Source organism: Gallus gallus, chromosome 27 (genome assembly GCF_016699485.2).
Source record: "Gallus gallus isolate bGalGal1 chromosome 27, bGalGal1.mat.broiler.GRCg7b, whole genome shotgun sequence".
Classification (NCBI taxonomy): Eukaryota; Metazoa; Chordata; class Aves; order Galliformes; family Phasianidae; genus Gallus; species Gallus gallus.
In genome coordinates, this window is record NC_052558.1 from 4,058,871 (window position 1) to 4,075,627 (window position 16,757).

The 16,757-nt window shown below is 47.9% G+C and overlaps 1 protein-coding gene and 1 long non-coding RNA gene across 9 annotated transcripts; one reads left to right on the forward strand and one right to left on the reverse strand.

Annotated features, from left to right (window-relative positions):
• Positions 1-1,831: 1,831 nt before the first annotated feature.
• Positions 1,832-12,073, reverse strand: FBXO47 (F-box protein 47). Of its 4 annotated transcripts, none has more exons than XM_040653338.2 (12): positions 11,651-12,073; positions 10,670-10,719; positions 9,165-9,371; positions 8,574-8,744; positions 6,461-6,537; positions 6,162-6,239; positions 5,834-5,942; positions 4,829-5,005; positions 4,178-4,324; positions 3,628-3,770; positions 3,064-3,223; positions 1,832-2,653 (listed from the first exon to the last, which is right to left on the reverse strand). In XM_040653338.2, exons 3-12 carry the CDS (start codon positions 9,343-9,345, stop codon positions 2,535-2,537), a joined length of 1,362 nt encoding a protein of 453 aa, XP_040509272.1. In that variant the 5' UTR covers positions 9,346-9,371; positions 10,670-10,719; positions 11,651-12,073; the 3' UTR covers positions 1,832-2,534. The 4 variants fall into 4 exon arrangements, with proteins under 4 accessions (XP_040509272.1, XP_046760421.1, XP_040509273.1 ...); XM_046904465.1 differs by having other exon boundaries at positions 10,574-10,719; XM_040653339.2 differs by lacking the exon at positions 10,670-10,719 and having other exon boundaries at positions 11,668-12,073.
• LOC101749109 lies at positions 10,230-16,614 on the forward strand. 5 transcript variants are annotated; one of them, XR_005841987.2, is made up of 6 exons: positions 10,230-10,365; positions 10,635-10,733; positions 13,904-13,972; positions 14,846-15,003; positions 15,609-15,744; positions 16,475-16,614. It is a non-coding gene; the product is annotated as an uncharacterized LOC101749109 (long non-coding RNA). The 5 variants fall into 5 exon arrangements; XR_005841986.2 differs by lacking the exons at positions 10,230-10,365; positions 10,635-10,733 and adding an exon at positions 14,333-14,509 and having other exon boundaries at positions 12,234-13,972; XR_003072039.3 differs by lacking the exons at positions 10,230-10,365; positions 10,635-10,733 and adding an exon at positions 12,234-12,908.
• Positions 16,615-16,757: the final 143 nt, after the last annotated feature.

The window sequence follows — 16,757 nt, forward strand, 5'->3', positions numbered from 1 at the left end:
AAGCTCTCCGCACAGACAAGGGATGTTTTTAATGCAATGGGGATGATTATGGGATGGAAGAACCTTTCTGTGCTTTGTTTCCCCCAGCGTGGAGCGGTCTGGGGAGCTGTTTGGGGCAGAGGGAAGGTTTTTCCTGTTCTATGATGGAGCCCTGCAGTAATCCCTGCCCTAATGCTGCCAGTGCCACACATTGCCCCATGCACAGTGCACGGTCCATCCCTCTATAGCTGAGGATTTGGCTTGCCCGGCCTCTCCCAGGATACTTTATCACTGTAAGCAATAAACACCTGAGACATCTCAGAGGAGGAAAGCTGCTGTGCCCATCAGTCACCCACAGCCCCATTATGTGGACAGGGGGACAAGGGTGGGACCCAGGGAGGGGACATTGGGGTGGGTGGGTCAGGCTCTGGGGGGAACCTGGGGGAAGGGGGGGGGATGTGGGGCTCAGGGATGCTGTGTGCAGCTGATGCTGCCAGTGGGATGCTGAGGGGTTCTGCTGTAAAACCCTGGAGAGAAACACCAAATGAGTGGTGGATGTGAGGCCCCAGGCACAGCATTCTTCTCGCTCCACACCAAATATAGTCGAAAATGTGAAATATTCCGGGAGGAATTTCTTCACACATAAGTCATGTTCTCAATAACCTCCACTTGGTGAGTCTGGATCTGATGTCAACATCTGCAGTGATTAAGAGAGAGTGAGTAAGGAGGAATGGAATGGAAACTCAGCTGAGTGTGAAACCAGGAACAATCCTTTTCTCTTCCCCTGAGCTCTCAGCTGCCAGCTCTGCCCCACAGCAGCTCAGTGGGACGTGGCACTGCTCTCCAGGCTGAAGGACAGTGGGGTGGGAAGGGTTGGGAGCAGCAGAGAGGTGTCTGCGGACAGACAGATGGACACAGATAGCCGGGAGCCGCTGCCCTTTGGGAGGTCAGGGCCGGACCTACAGCTCTGGGCTGAGTCCTCGTCCACAGAAGGGCAGTATTGGCACCATGGGAGCTGTGTTTCTCATCCTAGCAGGCTCTCATTGACCCCCCCTGTTTAAAACCCGTGGGCTTTGGGCCTCTGGGAAGGAAAGGCCCCATCTGCTGGAAGTGCTGGCACAGGTCTGAGCGCTGCAGAAATCCCCAGCTAGCCCCAAACGCTGAGCCGCTGTGAGTGAAAGGGAAAGAGCTGATCGTAAGGCTGCAAATCATTCGCAATTGGCAGCTGCAGCAAACGTGCATTCCTGGAGGGGCTGCAGAGAGACGGAGCTGGGGCTGGAAGCTCTGACATTTCAGCTTCGTCAATGGCTGCCAGAGAGCCAAAGGGCAGATGTGGATTGTGCTCTGTGCAGCCATCAGTGCAGGGGCATTGAGGCTTCAGACAGAGAATCCTTCACCTTGCTCACCTCAGATACAGCAATCGGCCACAGCACGCTCCGAGGTTAAGCCTTGGAGCAGACAGAAGGAAGATGCTGGGCTCCAGCAGGAGCTGCTGATCGCAGGGAAAGGTTTCACCTCTGCCATCTACCGGCACACAGCAGAGATCCGCAGCCAATTTACTGCCCCTACTGTGCGCACAGCTCCTGTCTGGAACCGTACATTGGAAAAACACCTCGGGAGTCTTTCACCTCCCAGAAAACCATCACAGGGCTCTCGTCGGACTGAGGAGCTCAAGTGGGGGCAGCTGAGATAAATTGCTATCACTTCAGCTGGACCCATCAGCTGAAGGTTGGCTTCCAAAAGCTCAACCTATGGCAGAAACCTGGTCCTAAAGGAGCACAGGAACGCGTGAGAGGGGATTCAGGTGGAGGAGAAGGGTCTGTAATAACACAAAGACAATAACTGCGTTGTGAGCGGTGCACAGCAAAGTGCTTTTTATTTTGCATTACATACGTTGGTTTGAAGGCAATAGAGCAGAAAATCAAAGGGTTCTGTAAGTAGCAAACGTTTATATACTTGAATGAAATGGTGATCTTAGCCTATGCGTGTTTAACGTGTCGTTAACTTAGTTATGGTTATACGTACCTTAACAGCTCTGTTGCTATGTGGGCAGGGGAAGGACCTGAGGGCGCCCTCAGTCTGGGGAGAGAGAACAACAGAAAGGCCTCACGTAGTCAAAGCAGTTCAGTTTCTTTTGGGAATCACCTCTTTCTGCCACAGCTGAACGTACACTGTGTGGAGCGCTTCTGTTGCAAGATGGAAATGTTACTCAGAGGGACCACAGCAGAAAATGTGTGTTTGGACACATGGAAAAATGTGGCTGTGCTTCCCTAATTCTGTCTGCCTTTTCTTTTCTCCCCGGATTCCCAAGAGAAAACACAACTAAAAGATCAAAATGTTTTTGGTCCTGACCTAAGATAACATTCTTTGCTTCGTGCGTGTGCATCAAATGTGAAAACTGTGCCATTTTTACTGCGTGTGCAAACATACACAGTGGGAAAAGAATGTGGTTTGTGTTCCCAATGCAAAGGGCCCTGACCCGCTTCCTCAGTGCTGCTGAGTGTGAGGGGCAGAGCTCCAGAGGAGCAGAGCAAGAGTCTGTGAACTCCGCAGCATCAGATGGTGTTGCTGCCACTTCTCATGGTCAGGTAGAGTATTTCCTTGTGGAAGTTAGCCTGAGCGTTTACAAGGTGGAACAGATTCAGAAAGCTGATATCCTCTTGGTCACGATTCCCTGTCAATACAAAGGAGAAGAAAAAGATGTTGAATTAATGAAACTAAGTGACTCCTCCTAAGAGGTAAATCTTAGCAGTTCTGTGTTTATTGCAGGGGCAAAATCAGCAGTTTCCACTTAGATTTATGAGGCGTCAGCTATGCTGCACCTGATGGTAGGACAGCTGTGAAGTAACACGGGAGACTCTCTCCAAAATTCCATTGCTGGCTTGTCCAAAGATGGACACAGAGGAACAGTTGTGTGCTAGGATGAAAACCTGTCCTATCCGAGCTGTACAGCTCGCTGTCAGAGCCAGTGCTGAGCTCTTACTGGGGCTGACAAGATGTGCACATGCTGTTGTGCCACACGGAGCTGCTCAGTGCCTCTCTCAGTGCCAGCTCCTGCTGAAGGAGCTCATCCTGCAGGCTTACCGGCCAGCACTGCCTGCAGCATGTCCATGACCATGTGAGCAAAGGCGTTCTCCACACTCTGCAGGAAGATGTTTCTCTCTCCTGGGGTGCTGAAAACTTTGCAGACCTTCTGCATCATTTTTACTGCCCAGTCCATGCAGTACAGGTCCTTCTCACAGACCTGACGTACACATGAAATGTTAGAAATGTGGGGTTTTTTTTGTGACAAATATGACACTAAAAAAGCAAGATTAAATCTTAGCTTTAACAACTGACTCTAATGAATGATTGCATGGGTTGCAACCAGAGCTAATAGTGGGGACGTACAAGTTATTTTCAGGGAGTCTCCTCAGCCTTTTGCTGGAGGTCCCTCTGCTCAGGAGCAGGCTTGCAGGCTTGCTGCCTTGCAGAGGTGTGCTGGATGTGTTGGACAGGGACCAGAGAGTGACAGAGGACCAAGTCTCCTGCTGGACTACTCATGGATCATAGGAGTAGATGGGGAAGCAGATCTCAAGTCTAAGATTTAAGTCTAAGAAAGCCGATCTGGGAGTAGAGAGACAGAAGGGGCTGCTCAGCAGTACTCACCAAGGCCAGGAAGACCACAAGTCTGGCTAACTCCACAGCTCTTCCATTCACAGCTTTGCTGGCCATGAAAGTGAAGCAAATGTTGTTTCCACTCAGAATGAGAAGCCGAGCATTGTTCTCCAGCAGCCACTCCCGGGGAACAACTTTGTAATAAAAATGGGACAATCTTAGTGAGCTTTAAACAAAGGGAGCACCTTTAGGGACTGTTCTGGAAGGTGTGAATTTATAAATCGCTGGCTTTGGTGGCTAAGAAGAATTAGTGGGGGGCTGCCCTCTGAAATACAGTCAGACAGGGCTTGAATTTTAAAGGCCTTCATAGATTCTTAAAATACTTCACAATGGGGAAAGACAGCCTGGGTTTATAAGCTGGGTTTCTCTCTCCCTCAGCTACTGCCCAACATTCAAACCTAATGACTTTTCCAGTTACCCCTCAGCTACTGCAAGGAATATTGCAGTCGGCTTCCCAAGGCACTGTGTGTCTGAAACACAGCTAATGCTGGAAGATGTGGGCATGTAATGCTATGGATTAATGATAAAGGTAAAAACACACCTGACAGCTCATCCACAAGGCTGATAACATCGTCTGCTGTCCATTCTCTTGCTTCTGGGTCGTACAGGAGCTTAATGGCATCTGCTAAACCTTTCAGACTGGTCTCATCTGTTGGTCCTTCTATCATTTTCTGCCAAACCACGTGTCCTGAGCAATATTAACCACAACTGCTTGTAAGGGACAAGGTAATTTTTTTATTAACCAAGGAAACTGGGCCTTCAAGCAGAGTCAGAGGAAGGCAGTTCAGGTAATGTAATTCAGCCTTGGTGACAGTGAGATTTTTCCTCCATCGTTTTGTAGGAGTTGTAGCAGCAGCAGAGTGAATCGTGGGGTGATTTAAAGAACGTCTGGTTTAACAGCAGTGAAAAAGTGTGTTTTTCTTCAGGGAAGCAAGATGCTTCTTTGAGGTGTGTTCAATCTAACTCTGCCCTAAGCACGGAGAATAGAGGGAGAGGGGTGCCGTTTCCTCACTTTAATTGTAACTTATTATCTACATTTGTCACGTTAAGCTGAAGGATTTTTCTCCAGGCAATACGATTACGTTTGGTTGGCATAAAGCCTGGCATCAGAAATGCTACACCCTAAAGGAAATCTCACTCTCAAAGGACACATGTTGAACAGTGACCCCCCCCGCCCCCCAAAACTACTTGCCATCGAGAGAGGACACTGGCCCAAAGATGATGTACAGCAGGCGAGCCTGGTTGACCATTGGCCACGGCTTTAAAATCCGAGTCAACCAAAATGCAGAATCACTCCGATGGATCCAATGGTTCAGCAGGACACTCCTGCAGAACAGCCTGATCCTCAGCTCGAGCTTTCTGGCACTTCCTGGGGGGGAACAAATACAGATATCAATCCACTGTCCTTCCCACGGCACAGGGGATCATCAGCTAGGAAGAGAGAGAAGGTATTTCTTAAGTTCACATCTAGGAGGGGGCATTAATTCTCAGCTGTTTCTTGCTGAGTTTGGCTCCTTTGGATAACTTGCAGTAATTCAGTGCCCTCTCTGGTACCCCTCTGCAGCATCTCCTGTATGTGTGCATTCAGCTCTGTTGTTTGATTGCTCTGATCTTTTCTCTCTGGTGGAATCAGTAAGTGGAAACAGGAGGACGTGTGTATAAAGTGCTCCACAGGAATAGCCAGGGCAGTGCTGGCCAACAGGAGAGCTTCTTCAAAGTGTATTTCCGAAATATTAGATCTAATTATTACTGCATCACTTCTCTCTTGGTTGCTTTCTCATTGATTTCCCTGGCAGTGCTGTCCAGGAGATACTCAGGTCTATGTTCTGAGTTCTGTATGTGTGTAACACCTGCACTGCTTTGATAATGCAATGATAAAATTAATTAAGATAAAGGGGTGGCTCTCAAGAAATCTGTCTTCACTGTAAGATATGCATCAAAACCAAAAGCACCGACCTTTGGTTTTGGTGGGGAAAAAATGTATCTCTACGGAGGCAAAGTTTTTGCTTTAGAATGCCCACTTTGTGTGTGATAGTGGAGCTGGCAACATACACGTGAGTCAGGATCAGTGCTTCAAGGCTCAGCTGTGCTAAATCGCTCTCTAATCTTGATGAATGCTGTTTGCAGCCATCAAGATCCATTTTTCTGGCTTCTCCACAGCACAGTTTGATTTAGGAGGAGTTGCTTGGCTCGTTACCTGGCTTGCAGCTGACGACTGCCTGTACTTTACGGGGTAAATTGCTCAGCTCACAGAGGAAGTTGAAGACCCGGTGACACTCCAACTCATCCCAGCCTGCTATTAGGATCTGGAGATCACAAAAAAGAGGGGGCAATAGATGGATTGAGCTGCAGGTTTAGATCAAAATGTAACTTCTCGTGTGAGATAAAATCCAATCTGTCCTCTCCCACCCCAGCCAAGGCTTAAGGCAGTCTTAAGCTTCTAAACATATTGCAAAAGCACGGATTAATTGGCAGAACAAATTTTCTTTGGTGATACTTGCCTTCTCTCCAGGGAGATAACATACCTGCAAAAATACCCCGTAGCACTGTAATCCTACACAGTGCAAAGGGCTCGGACAGCCATTGAGTTTAAAGCAGGATACCTGTAAGCACAGAACACCAGCAATTAACAGACGTAGGTAAATTCCTGCGATTGAAAATGATCATCATTCCCTGTGTATGTCAGTTCTGATGAGAGGGATTCAGAATTCAAACTCATTGTACTGTAGGAATGATCTCCAGCAGTAAGAGGACAGTAAGAGGCCATTCTACCACAGACTGCTGTAAAGAAATTCAAGTGAGGATTCAGAGCAGGTGGACTTACTTCAGAGAGAACCTTGTGTATGTACTTCAGCCTGTCTTTGGTAGGTAACAGAAGGGTGCATCTCTTAAGCAACAATCCTGCAAAGCAAATAAACACAGCTGTGAGTACCTCACATGGCACTGAACTTTACTGAATTGCCTGAACTGTTTGTTCAGAAGCATTATTTTTTCCTACACCACTGCTAGAAAATGAGCGAACAGCTTGCTCTTCGAAAGCTTCTATTGGAATAATACATAGAATGGTAGAACTATTTAGATTGGAAAATATCCTTAAGATCATCAAGTCAGACTATATGTATGTATAGTTAATTAACCAAAGAAATCTACAGAAAAGCTTGTGCTTTTCTTCTGAATTGTCATCTCCCAAAAAACACATAACTTCTCCAATGTCAAAAAGTGCTTTATGCATTTAAGTGACTCTTTCCTTAGAAGCATGTTAGCATTCTGCTGTCCCAGGCTTAATTTATGTATCAAAAGCTCAGTCAGTTTTCTATTGACTAGATGAGACTTTGGAGAGTGCTCCCTGAAGTAGAGATGGAACAGTTCAGGTAACAGGTCCTAAATAAGAGTGCAGCCAGCAGCACGCTGATCTTTCCTGCTGTAAAGCAAACATTGATTTTGTAACTGACCCCTTAACAAAAACGTTCTCTTGAGCCTTTTTGCTGATGAGACAGACATTGCCAGCGATCTGTGGATACAGGAGATGTATTTTTATTGCTAGGCCTGCTCTGACACAGGGCTCACACCCCTATTTAAACAAGTTGCCATTTCATGTGTGGTTACTGCGATGCCTGAGCCAATTTTAATTAACAACAGCGACAAAACAACAACTTCAGGGTATCAGCCCCATTTTAAAAACAAGTCAAGCACCAAAATTATTTGAAGATGCCTTAAAACCTACGTGGCTCACTTACTATGAGGTGTCTTTGATCTAAGTAACTGTAACAGCATTCTTTTGCCCTGTGCATGCCTTCAAGCTTACAGCTGTAACTCTACATCTAGCCATCACGACATTTTATTTCTCTGTGAAATAAACAACCTCTATCTTTAATCAGCAGGATAACTGTAAGTTAATATGGGTCAAATTAAGTTTCAATTTAATTTGTCTGATTGATTAATGCTTATAGTGGATGGGTGAAGAATTTTTTTGTTGTTTTACGTACATAAAGTGTTCCATTTCTCAGTGGTGGGCTGAGTGAGTCAGAATAAATGCCTTAAAAATCAGAAAAAGCAAATTCTAACATGAGGATGTACAATGCTCCATGTTGCCATCAACTCTATGTTATCTGGATCTCGGTTTCTACTAGGTTATGCTAAAGGAGATCTGAAAAAAGAACTAATGAGCCTTTCCACCCAACAAGGCTTTGGTTAGCACTCTGTGTGCCATGGCAGCCAAAGTGCAGGCATTGCCCATAACTGAGGTTGAGAATATGCTCTTTGTGCCCATTTCAGCCTTTGAGCTCTGTTACAAGGCTGCCAAAGAGGGTGTTCCACAGTGACAGCTGTGATCACGCTTTCCTGGTGAGGATACTTCCCTTCTAGGAGGTGGGATGTGATCTGCAGTGTCTCTCCAGCAGGCTGTCAGCCCCTCTGGTGGCAGTGGTTTTAGAATTTAAGCACAGCAGCAGCATTTCCCAGACTGAGGAATGCAATCTACTCCAAATTGACACAGGAAGGCAGTCTGAATGGCCGCATTCCTCCAGCAAGCGTGGGGCCTGGGAGTCCTGCAGCTTTCTGCTGCAGTTTCCAGTTGTGGTGTCCAGATAAACTAAATATGGAAAAGCCTGCTATTGAGAACAGAGCCAGTCCCTCTGCTTTCCATTTAATATGAAAAAAAAAGATAAACATCGTGGAAGAGGAAGAATATACAGTATTTTATCCAGCACTGAGAGGTTTTGGCATCATTTCAAGCAATCCCCATTCCCCCCCCCCCCCAAATTAATGGTATCTGTGTGGGCCATTTGGCACAGTGAGGAGCTTTACTTCCATAGGGAGCTGCACAAATGTTTTGGGCTGTACCCTCAGCGTTTTACTAACCAATGGATAGAACAGAAGAAGCCTTTTAACCAAGTTTGGGTCCCCTCTAATTGTTACCACTTGCATTAAAGGATCACCTAGAGATTTGTAGTGCTCTATTATATAGGACCCTTCTCTCTTGCCAGACAGCTTGATGTTATGAAAGTCTTGCAGTAAGAGCCTTCGGTTTCCTGATGGGGTTGAGATGTAATTAATAAGGCGGTTGCTGATGGCTTTTGACACCATGCTCAGCACACTGATGTCCTTCACTGAAAAAGCAAAACCAGGTGTAAGTCTTTACTGCATAAAAAGAAGTGCTGATCAGCAGTCAATAACTTTACCTTCAAAAGCAGGCCAAGAGATGGTGTCTGTAATTAATTAATTAAAATCTGTTTAACTCATTTCCCAACAGACTGTGACAGTTAGAAATGTATTGATCTAAGGAATACTTCTCACATAATAGGCAAGAAGTATTTCCAACAGTCTGCAATCATACTTTACTTTTAGTCATGTGGGTCTTCCTAGACCTAAAAGCTGAAAATTCAGATAATGAGTCACATAAAATGCCTCCAACTCACCAAAAGGTAAAAACATTTTAATTAATAATGGCTTTTTCTAAATGAAAAAAAAAAAAAAAAGTGGTAATGCTCAGATATTGGAAATAAAACCTCTTTTTATTAGAGTCTCACCTGAAAGATAGCTCAACAGCATTTGGAAGATCTCTAATGGCAGAGTTTTAAAGTATCCAAGTGTAGACAGAGACTGGCTATCTGTGTCCACAGTGTTGCAGCTCTGTCTGGAGTGATGGTTACTGCCCCTGTGCTTCTGGTTTGGGCCGGAGGTGCAGCTGGTCCTTGCAGTGGATGTCATTGTTCTGCTGGTCTCATACACTTATCCTGGGGAGAAAACAGGAGAGTCGTATTTTCAGATGAGGAAAATATATCCAAATGTAAAAGGAGGAAATAACAGTTGGCACAGCAATGCAGTGTGAAAATCTTGGTCGGGTACACTGCATACATTTTAGTTTGCCTTGTTGGAAAATAGACAGGTTACAGTAATCAACAACATTCCCTTAGCTTATTACACAGATTATTCAGCAGAATAAACAGTAATAGAATAGTGGTAGTGATGTTATGAGAAGTACTTTTGCTACTTGATTGCTTTAGAGTAATAACTCCACACATGCGTGCTTGCATCTGACCAAACCAAAACATTACAGGTACAGAGTTGCAAGCCATTGTTATCCTGCAGTATTTAAGCTGATGGGTGGCTTAATTTCATATCATGACTGTGTGTGGTATGCAAAGAAATGGTACAGTAGTGCCTAATTCAGTGACACAGGTTTTCCCCACGTGAGGGTCTGAAAAGTAATGGGCTTTTAAAAAGAACTAAGTTTTTGATCTGCCTTCTGGTCTGAGTCTCTAGGGTAGGTGCACTTCTCATTGTCAAACAACAAGATTTAGTGATTCACTACATCTTAACATTTTTTTTTAACTTTTTTTTTTTTTTTTTAATACTATTTCTTGATTCTGACAGCTGAGGACTCAGGGAAACTGCCAAAGAGAATGAGTGCTGCTGTGTAATTACAAGGGCTGGCAGCGCTGGTAGTAACACAACTGGAATCTGTCCAAGCTGCAGTGCAACATCCCAGTTACTGTCAGTGGGAAATGTGCTCAGAGAACAGACTTCATTGTTTGAAAGATTAAAAATTTACCAGAATTACAGAAAACAAGTTCCAAACATCCCTCGTGTTTATTGCTGAAGCATGCAAGCCAGGCCTCTCTGATACACCACGTCCACAATGGAAGCTCTGTTTGTACTGACAACTGAAAGAACATGGAGCATTCCACTGGAAGTGTTACAGCTGGGCTCTGCTGAGGGCTGTGTGAGGTCTGCATTGTCAGCGTGAGGAAGTCATACTGGGCTGGAAACATTTTTAGTTTAGGTGTGTTACAATCTTAGCTAGCAAAGACAGCTTATATTTTGTAGCTCCACAACCATCCTAAGCAAATGTATCTGCTTGCAGAATGAATGTTTCACTTGGCTTTGCTCAAGCAAAAGATAGAAAATTGATGCAATTTTCCAAGAAATCACGCACAGATAAACAGAAAAGCTCCTCTTTGCTTCCTCTCTGGTTTGACTTGTTTTTTATTTCTTAGGGAATTCAGCCAGAGTGGTGCAATGTTCTGTGTACCTCCATCTGCTGCTGGGACTCCGCTTGTTTAGAGAACTGCTTAATGGAGACTGGAAATTGAAAGGTAAACGTTAAATATTTAACAAGCTCAACCCATAGCACTGTCCAGGAAGGTTCATCTTATTTGTTACTATAACCTAATTTGTTTACAAGGCAGAAAGCATCAACTTCCTATCTTCTATACAACGTTCCCTGTCCTTAAGCAGTTGCTAAATTCCTGCTAATGGACGCTCTTCTGTCCCATGGATATTTTCCTGAGCTCCCTGTTAGTGTCTGGCAAACACTTATTACAAAAGCTTGTTTACTTTGGAGATTGGTTTGGATCCTTTCCATTTCCCTCACTCACAGCGAGCCACATAAAACCAATCACCTCAAATATTAGCAGGAATTCACTGCTTTTCCTCCTCAGCCCGTGCGGAAGTGCATGAATTTGAGTGAGGAGCAGCAAACCTTGGGGCACAGCCACTGGAGATGTGAATCCCATTACCCAGTGGCCCACAGTGACAGCTCAGGGGAAGTGTGTTTTTATCGGTGCTGAACCATTGGTGACGCAAAGCAGTGCGATAAACACCCCGATTAGTGAGCAACTGTGATGAGTACACAGTCTGAGGGATGGCAGCGTGGGTGGCAGTGGGGTTTTCAGTGTGACAGTGCAGGAATCCCTATGGGAGCAAGAAAACACCCACTTTTCTCATTATTATTATTATTATTATTATTATTATTATTGCTTTTTACATCCCAGGCTGTGTATGGCAGCAATGTGTGGTGGGTGGGTTATGCTCGGCCTTTTCTTGGTGCTTCTGAGGGCCCTCAGGCTGAAGCACAGCGCTAGGCCGCAGTCCAGCACACAGGGCTGCACCCCTGCAGGCCCCGCAGGCCCCACAGGCCTCATAGGCCTCACAGGCCCCGCAGGCCGCAGTCTTCCACAGCTCTGTCCTGCAGCACGGAGCCCCTTCCCCCCCCCTCCCACCCCACACACACCTGCAGGGGAAACAAACCCGGGATGAAGGGCCTTTATTCACAGCTCTAAATGGGTTCTGTTGGACTTGGGTCAGAGCTCGCTGCCCTGCTCCGGTCCCTCAGCACCTGCTGCCCTCGGGCTCAGCGTGGGCCCGGCTGTGGTGCTGTGCACATCGAGGGGGCTGTGAGGGCTCTGCGTCTGTGTGCTTCAGCGTTTATTATCTGTAAACCCAAACATGTATTTGACCTATTTGTGGGCCCAGCACGGACACTTCCCGTCTCAGGGCCAGCCTTGTGACACCAGGAGGGCACAGACGACTGAAGCGTTTTATTCCAGCTTTTCGGAAGTCTTGGCCATAATCTCCCCCTGCTAATTGCGCTAATTGCAGGCGGGGATTACTTTCCCGCCTTTTTCCCTCAGCAGCGCAGAGCCCTCCGGGGCCCTTCCCGCCTTTTGGGCCCCGCCCTCCGTTCGATTCGAGGCCACGCCCCTTCCAGCAACGTCCTCCAGTGCGACCACGCCCTCCTCATGAATATTCAGCACGAGGCGCAACGACGTCCTCCCGTGTGGCCACGCCCCCTAATGAATAATTAACACCAGGCTGCCGTTGAGCCTCCATTTCAGAGCTCAGCGGGCGCTGACCGTGGCCATGAGACGGCTCGGTCCGCAGCGGGCTTCGGAGCCCTGCCAGGGCTTTCTGGGGGCTGTAGGTGTGTGCTGCCCTCGTCTCGGCCCCAAAGGGCAGTGGGTGGCTGCTGCGAGGCCCCGAGTTCGCTCAGTCCCATCCCCCACGCGCACAGTGTGTTCCACGTGCATCCCTGAGCACGTGGCGTCCTACGGCGGCAGCGTGGCACCACCGGCTCTGCAAAGGCTGTCAGCGGGAGCTGTGCGGTTACGAACTGCCCCGAGGCCGCTGGATGCTGTTGCATGGCTCCTCCATAGGGCACGGTGCTGCTGCGTGGCAGGGAAACCACGCGAGCTGCCGCTTTGTGGGAGCAGCCAGCCGTGCTCACCGCCAAAAGGGCCTTTAAAGCAACGTTATTTCTTCGTAGGGCTGTCTGGAAACCCCCATCTCTATGGGGGAGGGCAGCTGCAGCCCTGGGGAGAGGCCTTGGTGCTGCTCCTTCCCATACGATGGCAGCAGAGGGCTGCAGCTGCTTCGGTGCTCTTCTCCCAACGTGCTTTTCTGCTGCCGCGGTTGTGTGGGGTTTTTTGGGGGGGGAGGGTGTCGGTTTGAGGCTGTTTCTTTTCCTCTGGAACGTTATTTGCATCGTAAAGGTAGGAAAAGAGCTCTGAGATCAGCCAGTGGGGCCACCAACCCCTCAGCTCATCTCCAAGCTCCTTAATGCTGGTCATTCTCCAGCTGAGCAGCTCCGGGTTGTGAGATAGAGAGCTGAAATAGCACCAGGGCTGCATTTGAGGGATGCCCTACATGTCCCTTTGCACCGATGCTGCTTGGGGTGGGTATGGAGTACCCTTCTGTGTCTTTCTACAGCCTGGCAATGGCTTTAAGGGCTTCCTGAGCCCGAGGCCACAACCAAACCCCCATATAATCCACACAGCAGAGGAGCTCACCCACGTAACTACTTAATGACTGGCATAATTAACGGTAGCAACGGTGGCACCAGGCTTGGCAATGAAGTGGTGTGGTGTGGTGATGGCGTTATCTCGTGTTTGGTTTACATTGGTTGAGTGAGTCACGGTGTTGTTGGCTTTTCTTATTATTTTGGACTCTGTAATCCCAGCCCGTGTTTGTAAGCTGCTCCGGGCTGACAGGATGAAAGCTAATAAGGGAAAGGTACAATTGGGCTTTATAAAGGGGGGTGATGGCCCTGCTGGAGTCAGGGGGAGCTGCGAGGTGGATGGGAGTTGAAGGATGCTGTTAAATGCCTTCAGCCACGGTGGGCATGGACTGGATCTTTGGCTCCAGCAAAACAGCGCAGTCCTCCATCGTTCCACACTGAAGGCAAACACAGCAGAACCCTGTGATAATATCAGTATTGAAACACATAACCAGGTGCAAATCACCTGGCTAACCGGGGATCCCTGAGCAGAAAAGCATTGGTGCTTCAGGGTGATGATAGAAGCATGCAATTAGCAGGGGGTGGTTGGGTCCATCCAGCCCTTCTGTGCAGTGTGTAAGGGTGAGGAGGGGATGGAGGCCCTGTTTTGTACAATCCCTTCAATGCATTCACATATCCCAGACCTCTGGAGCTGCTGAGAAGGTGAGCAGAATAACGCAGTGTCCTGTTTTCATGTTGTCTTGCTTACAGAACGCAGCGATACGGATGGGATTTACGCAGAGAAATTTAAAGAAACGAAGAGAAAATGCAACCAAATAGGTAAACAGAGGACAAAATAGGAGTAATTACTTAATACACCCCGTGCCTGGCCTGGTGCTCTCATCCTGGCTGCAGCTCCGTGCTGCTGCATTGTCCACGTCCTCACTGCTGTATCAGAACAGTGGCATCCTGGTGACGCTTAGGGCTGCACAAAAGCACAGCAGAGCCTTCACACTGCATGGCATTCCCATCTGTCCTTGGTCCTTGCTGGGCTGTAAGTGCCTTAGTGTGGGACGTGTGAGGAAGGAGGGCAGGAATGGGTCGAAGGCCAGCATGTGCCATTTTCTCCTTCCCTCTTCTACCTCACTTTGGACAGTGGTTGCAGCAGAGAGGAATTAATGATGCTCTGTCCCCCTGCAGTGCCTTTCAGCCAGGGGTCTTGAAGTGCTGTGTGTGCCTTAAAGCACGGAGCTGCTCAAGGAGCCCTGCAGAGGAGGGATGCCCTCACCCAACTGGAGCAGGAGGGCTCACATGGGAGCAGCATGGCAGCCCCGAGCTGAGTGTTCAGATAGAGGAAAGGGGCTGAGAGAGGACGAGGTGGGTGCAGAAGGGCTCAGGTTTGTGTCCCATGCGTGTTGCTTATCCTCGGTTGGGTGCTTGGGATTCACCTCACACCTCAGCATTCCCTGAGCTGAGGGGCTGATCTCCAAGCCTTCCAGCCTGCTCCTTCCCTAGAAACGATCCTTGCATTATCCCCATCTTCAGCTCTTCTGCATCTCCCCCGCTTGCAGAGAAATAGATGTGGGCACAGAGAAGAGCAGTGGACCACCAGGAATTCATTAGCATCTCCAATCGAGTTCCTCGGCTTTTCCGAAGAGCTGAGCAGACCTGTCAGAGTGTAACTGGTGCTCTTCCTTTCTGTTTCTTTTTAAGATGCAGCGTTCAGCCCTAAACAGATGGGAACCTGTCAGCACAACGTGGAGATAATCATCCGTTCGAGCCATGGGAAGCTTCGTGGCTGAGAGGAAGTTATTGCAGCCAACACAGCTCTGCTTTATCGTCTCACCAGCTTCCTTGGGCAGAGCATATTGGTGAGTTCCATTATTCCTTTGAAGAAGCACCAAGAACATCCTTGTTTCCATTGGGGGGCTGCATTGATGATGGAGGAAATCGATCTCCTGTGGGTATTTGGGTGGCAGTGCAGTGCTGGGAGGTTCTCATCCCCCCTCTGGAAATGAGGATCAGAACCTATTTTCTGTTATAGAGAATAGAGGGTGTTCTTCTGACCCGGAAAGACCCACATTACACCCCAATCTGGAGGATTACCTTCGACACACCTGGATCTGTTCTTCACTTCTCAGCCACCTCTGCTGCCACGTTGAGTTACTGTCTCATGCCTCTGCTTAATTAGTGCCGCTGTGCTCCGTGTCAGAGCCCAGTGCAGTTCACCAAGCAGCAGGGAGATGTGCTGCCAGCACTGCTGATGCAGGAACCTGGTGCCTCTGTGGGTGAAACGTGTGGCAGAAATACAACAGCTGTGGTGGGAGTGTTCTTTGTGGCGGGGGGGGGGGAAGGGTGTGAGGTAGGTGTGTGAGATGACAGCCCCTGTAGTGCTGTTCTTCATCACTGGGAAGCACCGACCCCTACCCATGCACACGTGTTGATGTCTGTGTTTAACCTCTCGGTTCTCTTTCAGGGGGGGTTTAAAGGAAGGTGAATTCCCAATGGATTTTTTGGGGTTATGCAAACAGCCGCCTTCTGAGATGGGCACACGTGTGATGCTCACCTAAGCAAGCAGTGCTTTTCCCCTTGGAAACACCCCCTGAGCATCTGTGAGTCCTTTGCTTTCATTTTAGTATTACTGCTAGCAAATTTCCAATTGCTGAGAGAAGAAATCGTTCCCATTCCTGCTTTCTAGATAGGGAAACCCAAGCCACAGGCGTTTAACACGAGGCAAGGACCTCAGGAGCCCTGATATTCCCTGTTGTAACCAGAGCTTAATTCCCTGGCTCTTGCAAAGTGCAGCTCCAGAGCTGTGCATCTATTCAGGGTTCCGTTCCCCCACCCACGGGCCCTTTTGTAGCAATCTGCTCCCTGCTCGCTTCCACAGCTATTAATTATGGCTCAGCCTGCTCAGTACCTGAGCCTGCATTTGCATTTCTAAGAGATGAACCCTTGTTTGTTTGTGGAATGGCTGAAGTATTTTCTCCCTGCTTTGGGGGTGGTGCTTGGTGTGAAAGCTGTTTGTTTGGGAGAGCTGATTTTTACCTTTTTTTTCCCCCCCTTATTTGCATATTATAAAGGATTTGCTCGCTGTCTGTGTTTCTAATTATAAATCTGCTGCTTCTCTGCTCATAAAAATAAGCAGAACGTGGCATTGGGGTGGTGGAGTTCTTTTATTGTGTTCGAACTCCCTTATGGCTGTATTGCATTAGCACTGCTCTCCCAAAGCTGGAAGAGGCACCGGGGGATGGGGGGGACCAACAGCATGGGGGGGGGCATGGGAAGGTTGGCTCATAACCCTTCTGTTAACCCATGGTGTTGATCTGTTCTCCTGTGCAGCAGTGAAGGGAGCCCAAAGCTGGAGGTGGGATTACTCCCAGGTGAGGGATTTTTAGGGTGATTTGCATTTATGGGGTCATTTGGTGCTGGGGCAGAGATCGGAGCACTAAACCCGACTCGAGGAAGTCAAACAGAACAGGCAGGTCTCATTGTTTGAGCTGAAATGCCTTCTACCATCCTCAACAAGTTGAGCAGATAAAATTAGAAGAAAATTACAGCCTTGGTTCAAACCTCAATTACAGCCCTTTTTATCCTTGATATGTCCTGGGAACACCTCCTGATA

Coding starts and splice junctions, on each gene's coding strand:
- FBXO47 (XM_040653339.2), bottom strand. CDS start 9,345: ATGACATCCACTGCAAGGACCAGCTGCACCTCCGGCCCAAACCAGAAG. Junction 5,006..5,833: donor AGTCGTCAGCTGCAAGCCAG/GTAACGAGCCAA, acceptor GTTCCCCCCCAG/GAAGTGCCAGAAAGCTCGAG. Junction 3,771..4,177: donor CCTTGTGGATGAGCTGTCAG/GTGTGTTTTTAC, acceptor TTTATTACAAAG/TTGTTCCCCGGGAGTGGCTG.